General features: G+C 42.7%; 1 protein-coding gene across 1 annotated transcript in view; it reads right to left on the bottom strand.

Moving 5' to 3' along the window:
* COL9A1 (collagen type IX alpha 1 chain) overlaps positions 1-17687 on the bottom strand; it is a 90351-nt gene that overhangs the window by 61669 nt on the left and 10995 nt on the right. The window contains exons 6-10 of the mRNA XM_043439001.1: positions 4553-4636; positions 3829-3840; positions 2530-2604; positions 2219-2254; positions 2022-2084 (exon numbers count right to left, since the gene is read on the bottom strand). Of these exons, the coding sequence (XP_043294936.1) occupies positions 2022-2084; positions 2219-2254; positions 2530-2604; positions 3829-3840; positions 4553-4636 (270 nt within the window). The remainder of the gene's footprint in view (positions 1-2021; positions 2085-2218; positions 2255-2529; positions 2605-3828; positions 3841-4552; positions 4637-17687) is intronic.

Genomic DNA, 17687 nt, shown 5'->3' with positions numbered 1-17687 from the left:
CAAAGTTCTATGATGTAAGGAGCCTTACTATTTTACACCTTTTAACTTTGGAAATCTTATTTTGAAATGGAAATCTGTGCTATGATACAGCAATTATAGACAAAGAAAAAAGTACTTGCAATTATTAGTTACATTGTACTTCTAAAGATTTTGAAGAATTTTCTTTTTTATCCTATTTCTGTTTGAGTGTGGAAATTACTTTATAAAGTAAAACCAGACATTGTCTTTATGACTTTATGGTACTAGAGGAAGAAGAATTTGTTGAGCCTGCTACAAAAGCACCATCAAACCCAGACACACACAAGTCTAGTCCTTTGTCTGAAATTATGCAACTCAATAGTAAGACAAGACTTTAGGTCATTCATTTATGTTTCAACCATGACAAAAATTAATAATAATAATAATATAGTCATTTAATCATCCATTTTCTTTTCACATAAAACAAGGTCCAAGGTTGAAAGGAATGCAGAAATAAATCTAACCTACTGATTTATTTGCATTCATCAGACTTTTTTATTTGGATGAGACAGTTCCAAGTAATTCACTGTGTTTCAAAGAGATGTTTGATAGCAAACAAGTTGCATAATTTCAGTTCATATTATACAAACATTAGGCGGATATTCAGTTTGCGTTGTCCAAACATTAGTCCCTAGTGACCTCATGCACTGCCACTTTGCCTACACAGAAAGTTCAAAGTGGGGTCTTTTTGAATAAAGAATAAAACAAAGTTAGTCTTCTAAAGCAATGAATTGTTGCTGTTGTTGTTTAGTCCCTAGCATAGACAAATATCCCCATTATACTAATCCTGACAAAGAAAGCACATCTTAATAACCACTAACATCCAGCTATTTTTCTTTTTCTCAAAATGAAGACTCAGTCTTAAACTCTAGCCAAAAGTTCTCAGAATCTATAATCACAGGTTTTCAAGGGCTTTGATTTAGAAAAGTCTTTAGTTTGGGGAAACCATATAAGGTGATAACTTGAAGGATAACTCGAGGAGCCCAGCACTGTCTGTTTTCTGAGAGTGGAGGCCGGGATGTCACTTTACTCTGTATCCTAGCCGGGAAGTCAAGGAGTGGCCCTCGGTAAAGTCTCAATAGTCCAGTGTAGGGAGACAGGAGATGATAGCCCGGAAGTCCTTTCCTCTGAAGAAATGTTACCTAGAGTCGGTCTTACCAGGCGGCTCAGCATCTGAGCTGGCCTCCCATGGGGGTAGGCAGGCGTGTCACTGGGCGCGCTGGGGAGAGGCCGCTGGTTCCCAGGCTTCAAGCATCCCTAGTTAGCTTGTTTCTGGCAATGAGTGCGAACCAAGGAAACACCGAGCAAAGACGGAGAGCTAGGTTTTTTTTTTGTTTTTTTTTTACTTACATTCTAGAAACCATGAAGCAATCAAGTCTGAGTCTTCTGAGCTGGATTTCTCTAGATTTTATTTTTTTTTAATTTTTTAATTTATTTATTTTAACTGGAGGCTAATTACTTTACAGTACTGTAGCGGTTTTTGCCATCCAGTGACAGCAATCAGCCGTGGGCACACAGGTGTCCGCGCGCCAGGGCCAGTGCAGGACCAGCCCGCCCCACACTCCCGGCGGGCAGGCTCTCCCCAAGCCTGTCTTTCTCTGGTCTCCTCCTTGGGGTTTGGGGGGCTCTGTCCCTCCCTCTGCCTGCAGGCCCTTCCCCTAAACTCACTTAGGGGGTGCCAGGGAAAGGACAAGAGCCAAGCGCCAGCACCCCGCAACAGGGTGAGTGGGGAGTGGCCGCTGAGAGGCAGACACGGGTACCCGCCGCTGCTCCCGGAGCAGAGAGGAGGACAACCAGTGCCGCGCCCCTCGGGGCCCCCCACGCGCCCCAGACCCTCGCGCAGAAAGCGCGTCTCAGTGCCCAGCCGGCGGGCGCCGCCACGTTCAGAGCCACAGTCTGGCCTTAGCTCGGACCGCAGCCGCCTGCACACGGCACTCCTCTCTCTCTCACGCACACACACACACATTGGGCCTGGCTTCACGCCCCCAGCACGCACTACTCACGTCGGCGCCCGGTGTGCCAGGCTTGCCTGGAGCTCCTGGTTTCCCCGGCTCTCCAGGGGGACCCTGGGCAGGGAGGTGACAGGAGGGGGAGAAAAGGAAGAGAAAAAGGAGCAAAGTTGAGCCTCATTGGATGCAGTGTGATCTGCAGACCACATTGGAAGGAAGGAAGTGGAGCGCCAAGGCGCTGATGTACTCACCGGGGGGCCTGGGGGACCCTTCGGACCGCGATCACCCTAGAAGGCAGGAGGGAAAGCAGGGCAGTGGGTGAGTGGAGGGTGCTGGGGCCCCTCCGGGTCAGGGACAGGACAGATGGTGCAGGGCTGTGATCAACCGCCCGGGCCACGGGACGCAGGACTGCCTCCCTCTGCAGTCCCCAGGTGTCTCCCAGGGCCCCACTCCCAGCCCTCACCCACGTCCCTTCCCGCCTCTGGGTAGGGGGCTTCGGGCCCCCTCAAAAAATCCACCCGAGCCGCTGGGAGAGGGGCAGGGGCTGGAGGTGGACACTTACGTCGATGCCGTCAATGCCCGGGACTCCAGGGGGACCCGGCGGCCCCGGAGGACCCTGCTCTCCTGGGGGGCCCCTCTGACAAAAGAGCACACGCGGGTTAGGGGAGCACGGAGAGCAAGCACAAGAAGGTGGGCCCGAGCCCGCCGCCTCCCCGCAAAGACAGTGCCCGGTGGAGGCCTGGTTCATACGCAGCGGAACACGCGGGGACCAGACTTCCAAGGAAACGAGGTTGCTTCCCCTCCTCGAGGTTCTGAACGAGGCCGACAGTGAGGTGAGAGCAGAGTCTGGGCCCCCAGAGTGGGGTCCTCCCGTCTACAGAGCTTTCAACCCAACGGGGCTTGTGGGGAAGAGGGGGCCTCTTACTCAAGGGGTTGGATCATGAAGATGGTGGTCACTGAATTCCTGAATTTAATCAGGAAATGCAGGTCAGCCTTTTGGATAAAGTGAGACAGCTCAGAATCGAGGCGCGCCACCCCAGGATCAACTCCAGGATGGCTTTGTAGATCTGTCTGGGTTCCGAAGAAAACTGCAGGGCCCTCTTAGGGAGAGACTGGGAGGCCGAGAGACCCGGCGAGGGCCCGGCCTCTCTTCAGATCCTCCTCTTGGAGGTCTGTGCACCTCGCTTCAGAAAGACGCCAAATTTCAGGCCGACCCTGGGGTGTGACCCCTTTTATAGGTTGCAAATAGCTCCGCTTTGATGGCGCTCGACGGAAGGCTGGCCTCTGAAAATTTAGACGCGTTTTAGGAAATGTGGGAATTTTAGGTTTTTTCTCTTCTGAATTGAAGAAAAAAAAAAAAAAGGCTTCTTTCATCAAGGAAACCTTGGTTTTTCTAAGCTCCCGGTGACCAGACAGGTTACAATGGGGTCTTTGTAAGTGAAACCTCAAACGGCGCCGGGCCTCCCGCGCCCCCGCCCGGTGCGGCCGAAATTCCGAAGTGAGCCCGGGCAGCCAAGTCCACGCAGGCGGGATGCGGAGGTGCCTGGGATCGCGCCTCCCCCGGGCCGGGCCCGCCCGGAGGGGAGCACCGCTGAAAATTAAAGCCCCGGCCTCCAGCCTTCTGGGGCGTCCACGGCCCGAGCCTGCAGTGTGGGGCCGGGTCGGTGAGGGGGCGCCCGTTCTCGGACCCTCGGGGTGTCCCCTCGGACACCCGCCTCCCACTTTGCTCGCCGCAGGTGCGCGGCCCGAGGATGCGGCCCGCGGGATGCTCAGCGTCTCCCCGCGCTTCCCGCGAGGGCTGCACCCCCGCCTCGCCCTGCGCGCGCTTGGAACTCTCCAGCGCTTCTCGCCCCCGGCTTACCTGGTCGATGATCTGGAGAAAAGAAGAGAAGATGGGGGAGACAATGAGAAGGCGGCCCCCAAACCCGCGCACAACTTACTTGAGCCGCGCACAAGCAGAGCCCCGACAGCAGCAGTCGCAGCCCGAGGGCCCTGTGGCCCGACGCCGCCCAGGCCATGCCCGCCGCGTGCGCAGGGGCGCTAGTCCCCGCCAAGAGCGCCCCCGGGAGCCGGGGATGCGACGGGGCGCCGGCCGGGGAGGCGTGAGTTCCTCCTGTTTATGAACGGCCCCCGAGAGGGTCCCAGGGATTGGAGGAGAGCTGGCGGGCCAGGAGGACGGATAGAATGACAACAGTCCCCCTTAACCCTTTCCCCGCCTCCGCCCCCACGCCCCTGGGGAGCCTCTCGCGGTCCCCAGAGTCTTCTCCGGTGGCCTGTGTGCCACCGAGGCCTTGAGTAGTCGACTGGCATTTTCCTGGAGACAGGCTGGGGGCTGAGAGATCCGGGGGCTCGGGAGGGTCGTAAGCCACCCAAGCTGGATCCATACCCCTTCCACCGCCCCCTCCTCCCCCGCGCAAGTGGTTTCTACCCGCCAGACTGTGGGTGGGACCCGCGCTTCTTCAATATCTGGCCTGTGCAGCAAAAGCCTGGACTTTTAGACAAAGAGTGAGGACGGGGCGAGTTTGCGGAGGTGTAGTGAGGTAAGCTGGCTGCAAGCGGCCTTTGCAGGTAGTCTAGGGACTCACCGTGATCCTGGCTGGCAGTTCATGACAAGTTTCTCTCCGGGGTCGCAGCGGGTCACAGTGGATCAGCATCCATTGAAGTTCAAACTGGAGAAAGACAGCAGCCAGTCAGTTAGGTCTCTTTGGAGAACAGAAGTGGGTCATTTAAAAGGGAGATGCGATGGTAAATGTGGTCCAGCTGTTGCGTCAGGTCATCAATTCATCTCAGAGGACTAGGACTCTTGTTCCTTGAATACAGTTTTTCCAGGGGGAATGGACTGGAAATCCTTCCCACGTTTCTCCTATCATTGGATACAGATGACTTAGCTCTGCATTGCTCCAGCCAAGCCCTAGGCAGGAAACCCACCAGGGATATTTACTTCCTATTTCTGTTCCCACCACAACCTTCAAGAGGTAGATTCTATTAAAATGAGTCTCAGAGAGAAGAGGTAACTGTTCTAGGCACAAGCCAATAAATGTCAGAGTCTGGATGGGAACCAAGGCCTACAGAATGCCACAGAGGACATATTCAATAAGATTTCACTCAGGAAAAGATTAGGAACAGGCAGCAAAGAGATGGCACCAGGAATAAAATAGCAAAAGGAAAATTGGTCCCTGGGAGAATATACATGATAGATATTGGCCATTGAGTGTCTCTACCTAAAATGGAAATAAGATCTAGAAGTGGAAGGAATGAGAGAAATCTAAGACTCAGGGAAAAAACAAGAAAATAAAAAAAACTTGAACTTTGCATAATACTTATATTTTCATTGGTTGAAGAGAGGTAAAATTCCTAGACAACTAAAAGCTGGTTGTGTCCTGACAGCTTCTTATGTTTTAGCAGGTGCTAAGGGAGAGAGAAAAGAAGGACAGGAAAGAAACAAAAAAGGAAGAAGGGCCAGGTCTGAATGTGAAAGCCTCAAGGGAGAAGGTATAAAAAAATTGGTGTATCCACAGGAAGCCTGCCACCAGGTACCACTCTGACCCCTCTTCACTGAGGAAGTTCCTCGCCAGGCATTTCCAATCAGATCCGTATTTCTTGATCAGTTGATTCTCCTGGCATTATGCAGATGTCTAAGTAAGTGACCAGGTCCCAAAGCTAAACATAATGCATCTAAATGTAAAGTGATATAAGGTAAAGTGATCTCTTTTTTTCATCCAGTGGTGATTTACCCTCCATCCCTCTTGCCAAAAGGACTCAATCTACCAGATCTAGAATTGTTAGATGCATTTTTCCATTGTTACAAAAGCATCCAGAGTTGAGGTTACTAGATGAAAGATCAAATTTGAAAAGAATGAAAGATGAACTCCTTCCCTTCTACCCACAGAGGAAGGGAAAGTTAAACAAAAGGTGGCTTTTCATTTTATAAAGGGGTGAAAATAAGACATGAAGCTTTGACGTCCTCACACTGATGCCCCTTCTCACATGATTCTAATTGCCCTGGAGTTCTCCTCTTCCTCTGTTTTCTTGTTTCCCTCAACCTTCCCATGCCTTTTCTCCCAAAATGTGGACAACTAGGAAAATGAATTAATTAGGATGAAAAGAAAGCTAAATCAAGACATACTTTGAGATGGACAGGTATCTACAAATTGTATGAAAATGATGCCAGATCAGCATACACAGTTGTGTGTTCTTGGTGTGAATTATTTTACAATAGCATATTGACATCCTACAAAGAAACTGCTTTCCAAACCTCACAGTATCTTGCAGCTAAGGAAATCACTTTAATCAAACACTTTATTTTTAATCAGAATAGTCTTGTTTGCTTGGGAGGGATTTTATTTTGGTTCTGTTCTAAACTGCAGGGGAAGTTTTAAAAGGAAGATAAAAGAAAGAATGGACCAGCCTTTCCCTTAATGATTGCTAAACACGAGGCACCGCCTCCAGCAGCTCTTGGAGGCCAGTCATATATGGGTAAAGGGGCCCAGAGAGGTTAAATCATTTGCCACAGGCCACACAGCTAGTAAATGTCAGAACTGGAATTCCAAATGTGCCTCAAAAATAAGGTTAGTCTCCTGAGAGAATACATCCAATCTCCAGAATGAAGTATGATTTTTCAAGCAGGTACCCCTAGCACTTGGTGATTGAACACTTGCATTAAAAATTAACAGAAAAGACAGATCTAGAAATAAAAACTGCATAAATTTGTTTCCAACATGTACTAGAAAACTTCAGAACTAGACTAAGACATTTCATTAAGACAAAAAATTTCCCTATTTGCATGCTTGTTATAGAAATATATCCAGAAACAAAATTTCTGCTGTTGCTCCCCAAATTAGCAGCTGCTTCTATATGCAGTTACATATTCATGTGTATGACAAAATATGACATATAGGAAATATGATTTCTCTTCCTTAATGACCAGATAAGTATTTTACCAAAATAAGAAAAGGTTTCTCCCCATCCCTAACTCTCAAAATACCAGAGACCACTCATACAATATTATTCCCTAAGTCCTTGGAAAATTGATACCAAACTGGCATTCATTTTATGTGTGTAATATTTTGATTCTCAAAAATAATTCATACCTTAATCACCTTGAGAAAGTTTAATTATATGGCTAACCAGGAAACCTATATCCTTTGTATGGAGAGTTCATTTAAGTTACTTATTGCAAATGCAAAGTAATTTGTTAAGCTATTTTCTCAGAAGTGTAATTCTCTCTGGATAAATGGGCACACCTGTGTAAGCATGCATGGTGCAGTTGTGATGCAGGATAAAAGGGAATGAAATGGAATTCATCTGTGAATACAGATGGGTTGTGACAGAGTGCCACCCAGGTCAGAGGTTTCTGAACACATCTCTGCTTCCACATAACCACCACCTACGCACTATATAATTACTGTTTGGGGGCGTGCAATATTAATTCCAATTTCCATGCTAATAATTTTGAAGGCAGATTGGCAGAGTTCCCTGGTAAAAGTCACTTTCATTATACATCTAAAATGTTGATTTCCACACATCTCATTTTCAGACCTGCAATCATTCTTCTCTTTGACTACCCATGGACAAAATACATGTGACAAATATTTTAATTTAGTCTTTTACTTTTGAAGTCCCAGTAGAAGCCAAGCTTTAAGGAAATATTCTAGAGAAACTACAGGTATTTTCCTTTTCACAATAGAATTACAGTATGTTACACTTGAGAAAAAAATTCTAGAAGAGAAGTAAAAAATAAAATGTTTTTTATAAATCTGTTAAGGAAAACACAAACTGCCCTAGGCCAACCTATCTTTCTCAACATAAAATACTTCTGCATTGTTTCAAGAAAAACAGTTGTGTAAATGTAAGCTACCTTCATCTGCCCAAATGCGTCATTACCCAATTCTTTTCCAAAAAAGGTGTAATTCTCGCCAGTCCAGGTTGGATGCCTGAGACAAGTGCTCAGGGCTGGTGCACTGGGATGACCCAGAGGGATGGGATGGGGAGGGAGGTGGGAGGGGGGTTCAGAACAGAGAACACATGTGAATCCATGGCTGATTCGTGTCAATGTATGGCAAAAAACCACTACAATATTGTAAAGCAATTAGCCTCCAACTAATAAAAATAAATGAAAAAAAAATAGGATATTCCTAATTAAAGAATAAAAAAAAAAAGGTGTAATTCGATCCCCTAAGGTAGAGTAGCTGGAAAATCCCAGGGACGGGAGTCTATGGGGTCGCACAGAGTCAGACACCACTGAAGTGACTTAGCAGCAGCAAAGTAGGGTAGCGTCCAGAGGACAACACTTTAAAACATGGAATTTTGGCCCCAACTCTTAACTCTTATTTGGGCTAGAGATTTTTACTTGTTTTGCTAGGATATCAATAAATATTAATAAAGTACTTAAGCCTTTCATAAAAATTAAACAAAAACTAATAGCAGACAACTATCTTTTCCTCCTGAAAGAGAATTCTAATGACAAACTATGGGACTTAGCTCAATATTAAGGGGAATGGAACAAGGCTTAATTTTTTTTTTGCAAACTGAATTATTAAATTTTATATACAATGCCTAAAAACTAGCTCTTCAAAGATAAATTCTGAAACAGGAGATATGTTTCATTAACATTTTTGTCTAGACAGTGACAACAAAGGTTTAGAAAAATAGCTTGAAACCACAAGTTATTCACAAGGAATTCAAAAAGGATTCATGCTTCTTTTTAATTTATGAAGAAATGCTGGTTTCTGCCTTCATAAGGGAACTCCTCTAGGTGAAGCTTCCTGCCAACTGAGCAGGAGGCTCTGAGTTGCCATGAAATAAAAAATCCCCCTAACTCTACATAGATGCTAGGAATGTGGTTAAATACGCTTTACATTTACTCATTTTTAACTCAACATATCTTCATCTAACATTCATGTGCTTCAAGAGAGAGACTATGAAGACACAAAAATGTTTAGTCTATAGGACACTATCTAAGCTGAAAAATGCTTTGACAATTACTACAATGGTAGTAAAGATGAGAAAGATATATTCCTGGCTAAAGCCATCAACAGGGGGATCATATAACCTGCAATTCTAGGTCTTCCTAAGCAGAGATCGGGAAGGTGAAGAGGTGACAATAACTGGGAACAAGGGTGGAAAGTTGAGCAGAGAGAAGGGACAGACTCGCTGTAGCAAAGAATTTTTCCCCCTTGAATTCTAAGGAAAATAATTTGAATATTATTGAGTAGATAATTACGGGATTGTCATCAAAGATTTTTTGCTATAGGGATGGGATGAGGGGAGGTGGCCTTAATTAGAAGGGCATTTCAGGGAGATGATGTGGTAATAAATGCTGGTCCTTTGAGGCATAAGGCGGTTACCGTAGCAGAGTACCAAGAAGAGTTACACTCTGAGTTATGGTGAGGTGTCCTGCGTGTCTTCCTCTCGTGCCATAGGCCCCTTCAGCTACCACCTTGCTTCCTGCTCCCCTTCATACGGAGCTCTAAGGAGTGGTCTATGTTCATCGCTTCCAGTTCCTCTCCCTTCCATTCTGTCTTTAACCCTTTCTGACTGGGCTTCACTCTCAATACTCCAGGGGATCTTGTCTCAAGACCAGCTCCATTGGTTTCTAATCCAGCGGTTAACTACGTCCTCGTCTTATTTGTTGCGTCTACAGCACTTGAGTGAGCTGACCTTTCCATTCTCCCTGGAATACTATTTTACACCAACTTTCCAAGTTGCACAATATCCGGGCTCTCTCCTCCACCATGGGCTGCTTGTATTGGTCTCTTTGACAAAATCGTCCTCACCTCAGTGAATTCTAAATGTTGGTTATTTCAGACCTCAACTTTAGAGTTTCTCTATTACTCAACTTTCATTTGGTCCATGATTTAAATAAATATATACTTACAGCCCCCAGAGTTCTATTCCCTGATGGACCTATCTCTTGAACTCCAAAACATATCTAACTACCCGCTCAGCATTTTCACTAAGGTATCAATCTCCTTATCAAACTTAGATATTCCAAATCAACACCTGATATTATCACTGACACCTGCTCTTCCCCCATGGTTTTTTATGTCTCAATAAATGGAACCTCTGTGCTTCCAGTTACACCAAAATTATTGGAGCATGCATGATTCTTTCTCTCTTACACATAAAATTCCATTTGCTTTACTCTCAAAATGTTATATCAAGATCTGATCACTTTGCACCAGCTCCATCACTACAGCCTTGTTCTAAACCCAGACCATCCCTGCCAGAACTATTGTAATAGTCCCTTAACAGCTCCTCTTAATAAACAAAATTAACAAACCTCTAACTAGGCTCACAAAGAAAAAAAGAGAAAAGACACAATTAAACAAAAAAAGAAAGAGGAGACATAACAACCAATAACATAGAAATTCTAAAAATTGTAAGAGTATTCTATGAACAATTATTACCAACAAATTGAACCTAGAAGAAATGGACAAGTTTTAAAAACATAAAGCCTGACAAGACTAGGTCAAAAAGAAACAGATCACTTGAACAGATCTATCACTAGAAGTGAAATAGAATCTATAATAATAAAATACTCCAGCCAAACAAAAATCCAAGACCAGATGACTTCACTGGGGAACTCTACCAAACATACAAAGAAGAACTTATACCTTCTCAAACTGTTCCAAGAAATTGAAGAGGAGAGAACACTCCCAAACTCATTCTATGAGGCCACCATCACCCTGATACCAAAACCAGACAAAGATGCTACCAAAAAAGAAAATTACAGGCCAGTTTTTGGATGAATATATATACAAAAATCCTCAACAAAATATTAAAAAATCAAATCCAACAATACATAAAAAGAATCATACACCATGATCAAGTTGGATTCATTCTAGGGTCACAAGGATGTGATCAATCAATGTGATGCACTACAGTAACAAAACAAAGGGTAAAAATAACACAATCATCTCAATAGAAGCAGAAAAAACATTTGACAAAATTAAGCATCCATTCATGAAAAAATGTGTTTCAAATTTGGTACAGAGGGAACATATCTCAACATAATAAAGGCCATTTATGACAAACTCACAGCCAACATAATACTCAAAAGCAGAAAGCTGAAAGCCTTCCTATTAAATTCAGGAGCAAATCAAGGATGACCACTCTCATGACTTCTATTCAACATATTCCTGGAGGCCCTAGCCACAGCAATCAGACTGGAAAAAGAAATGAAAGGTGTCTGAATAGGAAAGGAAGAGGTAAAACTATCACTAGTTGCAGAGGACATGATACTCTGTATAGAGAACCCTAAAGTCTCTACACAAAATCTATTAGAGTTAAGAAATGAATTCAGCAAGATAACAGGATATAAGATTAATATACAGAAATCTTTTGTGTTTTTTTTACATTAATAATAAAATGTCTGAAAGAGGAAGTAAAAAATCATTCTAGTCATCTTTTCTGACCACAAGGCAGTAAGATTAGATCTCAATTACAGGAAAAAAAACTATTAAAAATTCCAACATATGGAGGCTAAATAACATGCTTCTGAATAACCAACAAATCATAGAAGAAATCAAAATATGCATAGAGATGAATGAAAATGAAAACACAACAACCCAAAACCTATGGGACACTGTAAAAGCAGTGCTAAGGGGAAGGTTCATAGCAATACAGGCTCACCTCAAGAAACAAGAAAAAATCCTGTTTAAAATTGCATCAAAAGAATAAAATACACTAAAATAAACTTAAGCCAAGAAGGTGAAAGAGCTATGCTCTTAAAATGATAAAACACTGATAAGGAAATTGAAGGTGATACAAAGAAATGCTAAAATAGCCCATGCTCTTATTTGGAAGAATTAATGTTGTTAAAATAGCCTTACTACCCAAAGCAATCCACAGGTTTAATGCAATCCCTATCAAAATACCCATGACATTGTTCATGGAACTAAAACAAATAATCCTAAGATTTATATGGAACCATAAAAGACATAAAATTGCCAAGTCAATCTTGAGAAAATAGAACAAAGTTGGATATATAACCCATCCAGACTTCAGACTATATTACAAAGCTACAGTAATCAAAACAGTGTTGTATTGGCACAAACACAAACACATAGCTCAATGTAACAGAATAGCAAGCCTAGAAATAAACCAATCTGTAGGCAATTAATCTATGACAAAGAATGTAAGAATACAGAGGAGAAAGCACAGTATTTTCAACAAGCTGTGCTGGGAAAGTTGGACAGCCACATGAACATCAATGAAATTAGAATATTCCCTCATACCATATACAAAAAAACTCAAGATAGTTTAAAGACCTAAGTATAATACCTGAAACCATAACACCTCTAGAAGAGAAAATAAGCAAAATATTCTGTGACAAAAATCATAACAATATTCTCTGAGATCAGTCTCCCAAGGCAAAAGAAAACAAATGAGACCTAATCAAACGTACAAGCTTTTGCACAGCAAAGAAAACCACCAACATAAAATGAAAAGACAAACTAGAAATTGGGAAAGAACATTGGCAAAGACTGCAACTTACAAGAGATTAATATCCAAAATATACAAACTGTTCATGTAACTTAATATGGAAAAAACAAGCAATCCAATCAAAAAATGAGTTGATCTACTTAGGTCTTCTGACATTTTACCAAAGAAAACACACAGATGACCAACAGGCATGGGAAACGATGCTCAATGCCATTAATTATTAGGAAATGCAAATCAAAACTGTAATTAGGTATCACTTCACACTGGTCAGAATGACCATCACCAAAAAGTCTACAAGTAAATAAATATATTAGCATATAGCTGGAGAAGGTGTGCAAAAAAGAGAATTCTCTTACATTGTTGGTGAGAATGTAAAGTGGCTCAATCACTAAGGAAAATAGTATGGAGTTTCCTTTTAAAAAGCAAAAATAGACCTACCATATGATCCAGCAATCCCACTCCTGGGTATATATCCAAAAAATCTGTAAAGCCAATGTTCTTAGCAGCACTATTTACAATAGCCAAGATGTGGAAATAATCCAAGTGCCCACCAACAGACAATTGGCTTAAGAAGATGTGGTGTACACACACACACAAAATAGAACATTAGCCACAAAAAAAGAATGAAATTTTGCATTTGCATCAATGTGGATGCAGAGAAGGCAATGGCAACCCACTCCAGTACTCTTGCCTGGAAAATTCCATGAACGGAGGGGCCTGGTAGGCTGCAGTCCATGGGGTCAGTGAGAGTCAGACACGACTAAGTGGCTTCACTTTCACTTTTCACTTTAATGCATTGGAGAAGGAAATGGCAACCCACTCCAGTGTTCTTGCCTGGAGAATCCCAGGGACGGGGGAGCCTGGCGGGCTGCCATCTCTGGGGTCGCACAGAGTTGGACACTGCTGAAGCAACTTAGCAGCAGCAGCAGCAACATGGATGGGCCTAGAGAATGTTATGCTTTTAGAAGTAAGTCAGATGGAGAAAGACAAATATAACTTTTATGTGGAATCTAAAAAATAATACAAGTGAAAGGGAAAGTTGCTCAGTTGTGTCTGACTCTTTGCAACTATGTAGTTCATGGAATTCTCCAGGTCAGAATACTGGAGTGGGTAGCCTTTCCCTTCCCCAGGGCATCTTCCCAACCCAGGGATCAAACCCAGGTCTCCCGCATTGCAGGCGGATTCTTTACCAGCTGAGCCACAAGGGAAGCCCAAGAATACTGGAGTGGGTAGCCTTTCCCTTCGCTAGAAAATCCTCCCAGCCCAGGAATCAAACCAGGGTCTCTTGCACTGCAGGTGGATTCTTTACCAACTGAGCTATCAGGGAAGCCCATAAACTACTATACATAAAACAGATAAGCAACAAGGAATAACAGCATAGGGAATTATGTCATAACATCTCATAATAACCTATAGTGGAAAAAGTACTCTCTCAAAAGAGACTGACTCATTATACTGCACCCCTGAAACTAATGCAATATTGCAAATCAACTATACTTCAAAAAAAGGGTCTTCTCCTAAGAAGCCCCTAAATGCCCTGTCCTTTTCTCTCCCTACAATACATTGTCAAAATTCAGCCAAAGAGATGCTTTAAAAAGAAGAAAACGTGTTGCTCCTCTATTCGAAATCATCTGCCAGCTCTGCACCTCACACATGGCAGGAAAGCCGGCGTGTTGACCTGCTCCCCACTCTCACGTCTGGTCCCTCTCCAGCCTCAGGGCCAGCTTCCCTCCATCTCATCCCAAACACGCTGTTCTCCAGGCTTGCTTCAGACACAGTGGACAACACCAACGCCAGGTTTTTAACTCATCCTCTCTTCTTGAAATCCTCCTCCCCTAGATCACATATATATGCTCACTCCCCCAACTGCTTCAGGTTTCTACTAAACGATTCTTTTCCCTCAAGGAGGTCCTCTCTCCAGGCACTCCAGTTTTCTTCTTTTTTCTCCATAGCATTTATGACTACCTGGTAATACTATAAATTTATTCATTTACTCACCTATCTCTGCCTCCTCTCTCTAGGCTGAGTGAAGCACCATTGTAGCTTTAATTTCTGTCTATAACTTAGCAGATGTTTGGTAAGCAGTTGTTAAATATTAAATGTACATAGAATTGATTAAAAAAAATTAATGAAGAAAGAATTGATAGTATTTGCCTTCTGGTTTGATTACAACTTAGGGCAAGCCCCTTCCCCTGTCTGGGTTTCAAGTTCTTCATGTATAAACTGAGAGGTTTGAACTACATAGACTTAGTCATAGACTTAGTTTCCTATATCTTTGAAAGACCAGGATTCTATGGAAACTGTGTTGTAACCAAAGAAACTAACCACACAGAGATTAACATGAAGGGAAGTAAAAATGCCATTGAATTAATCTCTTGCCTTCTAGCCACCCAGAAGACACAACGAAGATATCTGTATGTTCTTAGCCTGTACATATTTTAAGAAAAATAGAAATACTAGTAGCACTGATTGTTTTCAGTTGCAGCAGTCTGGGCATAGCTGAGGCCAATAAAAGTTTTCATATTTTCAATTTTCCATTGAAAGCAAGTTTGGCCATCATTTAGGTTTTACTCTAGTTATCCTTAGCACCTTCGCCTATCATGGCTCCTCCCGTGTAAGCAGCTCTTTCTTCTGTGTGTTCCTCTGGTTTCATTGCCACCTAGTGGAAAATCTAGCTGATGTTGTTAATATGGTCTGTACTGTATAGCAAGCTTTACCTCTGAAAAACTTGACGGCATTCAAAAATATTCCAATCAAATCGCATCACCAAAGTGTTATAAAAAGTATTTTGATGTTGAAGCTGAAACTCCAATACTTTGGCCACCTGATGCGAAGAGCTGACTCATTTGAAAAGACCCTGATGCTGGGAAAGACTGAGGGCAGGAGGAGAAGGGGACGACAGAGGATGAGATGGTATCACCGTCTCAATGGACGTGAGTTTCGGTAAACTCTGGGAGTTGGTGATGGACAGGGAGGCCTGGCGTGCTGCAGTTCATGGGGTCGCAAAGAGTTGGACACAACTGAGCGACTGAACTGAACGGATGGACACGTACAGGTAACACCATCATTTCTCTTGTATTTAATTCTTCCAATTGAAAGAGGATGTTTAAAAAGCACCTGTCAAAAACAACTTAATAAGCAAACTTAATAGTTTAGATGTTTTGTACGGTAGGTATCATGCATTTCTTAAATCACTGAAAACATAACTTTCCTATAATATTTTCAAACACCAGAAATGATATTAATCACAACCTCATCGTTTGTTTTTCCCATGTTATCATTCATGAAGCTCTGCTTGTTTTTACAGTTGGGAAGTTAGTATGATTTAATTCTGTGGGGTAGAGAAAAGGACATGGTTTCTGCATCACAAATTTTGCTGATTGTATTTTCTCTGAATTTAACAAAAGTAACGTAATGCAACCCATTTGAAATATACTTTTAAAAGCATTGTATCTGTCTGATTAATCATGTTTTCTGCATTGATTTATTCAAAACATGCATAAGATAAAAGATTTGAATCATGTATTTATAAAGCCATATATACTTTCATCATTTGGGCTTTCAAATAAGCCCAAACCCCTAGTGTACATCCTGAAAAGGTAGAAAGGCTGACTTTGTTTTCTAATAGAGCTGTGCCAAATAACTCTCCTGGGCAATCATGCTGACAACAAACAATAAAGAACCTGCCATAAAATAGCATGTTTTTATGGTATGATGCCAGGAAACTGAGCTTTGCAGTGAAATAAATGGCACCAACCTAAAATATGGGCACAAAGGCAAATAGAAAATATGGAATTTATTGCTATGAAATCAAACTAACCACGTATTATAGCAGTACATTGGGAAAAATATAAATGCTCTGAGCCCACTAAATAACCATGAATGATGTGAAGGCATTTGAGTTGCACTGCATGTGAGCAGCTGTCTTGAAACCTCCTGAAAATGGCTCCCTTTTCCAATTTAGAAACGAGAAAGAGACAAAAGTTGGGCTCGATTGGGAGAAATCACAAACAAGAGCAATATGAATGAGTCTCTTAGCATCAGCACGCCATCAAATGCCATTTTCTACTGCATTTTCATGATGCAGTTCCAAGGGCTACCTTTTGATATCAATTAATACCTTTAGAAGGAATGTTTGCTTTTCTAAAGAAAAGCAAGTGCTGATCCTGAAAAAAGTATTCAATTCGTGTACAGTGTCAAAGACTAGAAGGAATCCAATTTCATGAAGAAAAATAGAAAAATACACTGCAGCTTGTCGCTTTCATGCTATTGGCACATTTCATTTTAATTTAAAATTTCTCACAAGTAATACTAAATATTTGCTGTCTCCAATCAACGGGAAGTGCCCCATCAGTACACGTCTCCTACGCCTCAGAACACTCAGATAGCACCATTTACCACTGTAAGTCTTCCAAGGGACCAGTAATTGCCAGCAACTTCAGATTACAGCCAAAGGGAGAAGATCAGAGACCATAAAGTAAAATAAAAACAAGAGTGTGTAGGGACAACTCATGGGCATTTGGGTTTGTCTGGAGACTCGCATGAGTATTTGACCAGTCTTAGTCTAGAAAAGTGAGGATAGTGCAGGGAAATTAATGAAGCTAGAAAAGAGGAGAAGTCATGAATTCGGGAATTCCCATGTGAGAGTCCCTTTTCCTGGAACACTGGATTTATCTCATCCTGGATAAGTCTGTTCACCTCCAAATTCCTCTCACAGGCCCCTCCCCTAGGAAACACCCCTGGACTTCACTCCTATGCCTCCCTACCCTGAAGTGCGTGAGGAGCCTTTCCCTTCATCCACTTTCCTGCTGCTAATCGTGTTACATTATCATTGCCCACTCGTCTCAGCCACTCACCCTCCCAAGAGCTGGGAGAACAAGACCCATGACCTGCACCCCATGCACCCAGTATAGAGGCACAAACTAAAATTTCACTAAGTGAATACAAGTAGGACCAACGTCTGAGAACATGTTTTCTACTGTGTAAACTTCCTTCTTTTAAAAAAAGAATTTCAGTTGTCCTGCAAAGTAGATTCTGAAAAATTTATGCAAATCACAAATACCTTCCAAAATGAAAATGATGATATCCTTTATAAAGAGAGATGTGGTTACACATATTTCTATTTTTCTCAAAGGAAAGTTAGTTGGCACAGAGAAAATAGGGAAGACTAGAAATTTTATGCCCAACACTGTTTCTCAGAAGCCAAGAAATCTACATGAGATTGTGTCTTCCACTGAAAAAATGGAGCTCATCCTATCTGTGCTTGCTATCTTA

Source organism: Cervus canadensis, chromosome 20, assembly GCF_019320065.1.
Source record: "Cervus canadensis isolate Bull #8, Minnesota chromosome 20, ASM1932006v1, whole genome shotgun sequence".
NCBI lineage: Eukaryota > Metazoa > Chordata > Mammalia > Artiodactyla > Cervidae > Cervus > Cervus canadensis.
The sequence above is the reverse complement of the archived record's forward strand: the minus strand, read 5'-3'. Positions and strand labels throughout refer to the sequence as shown.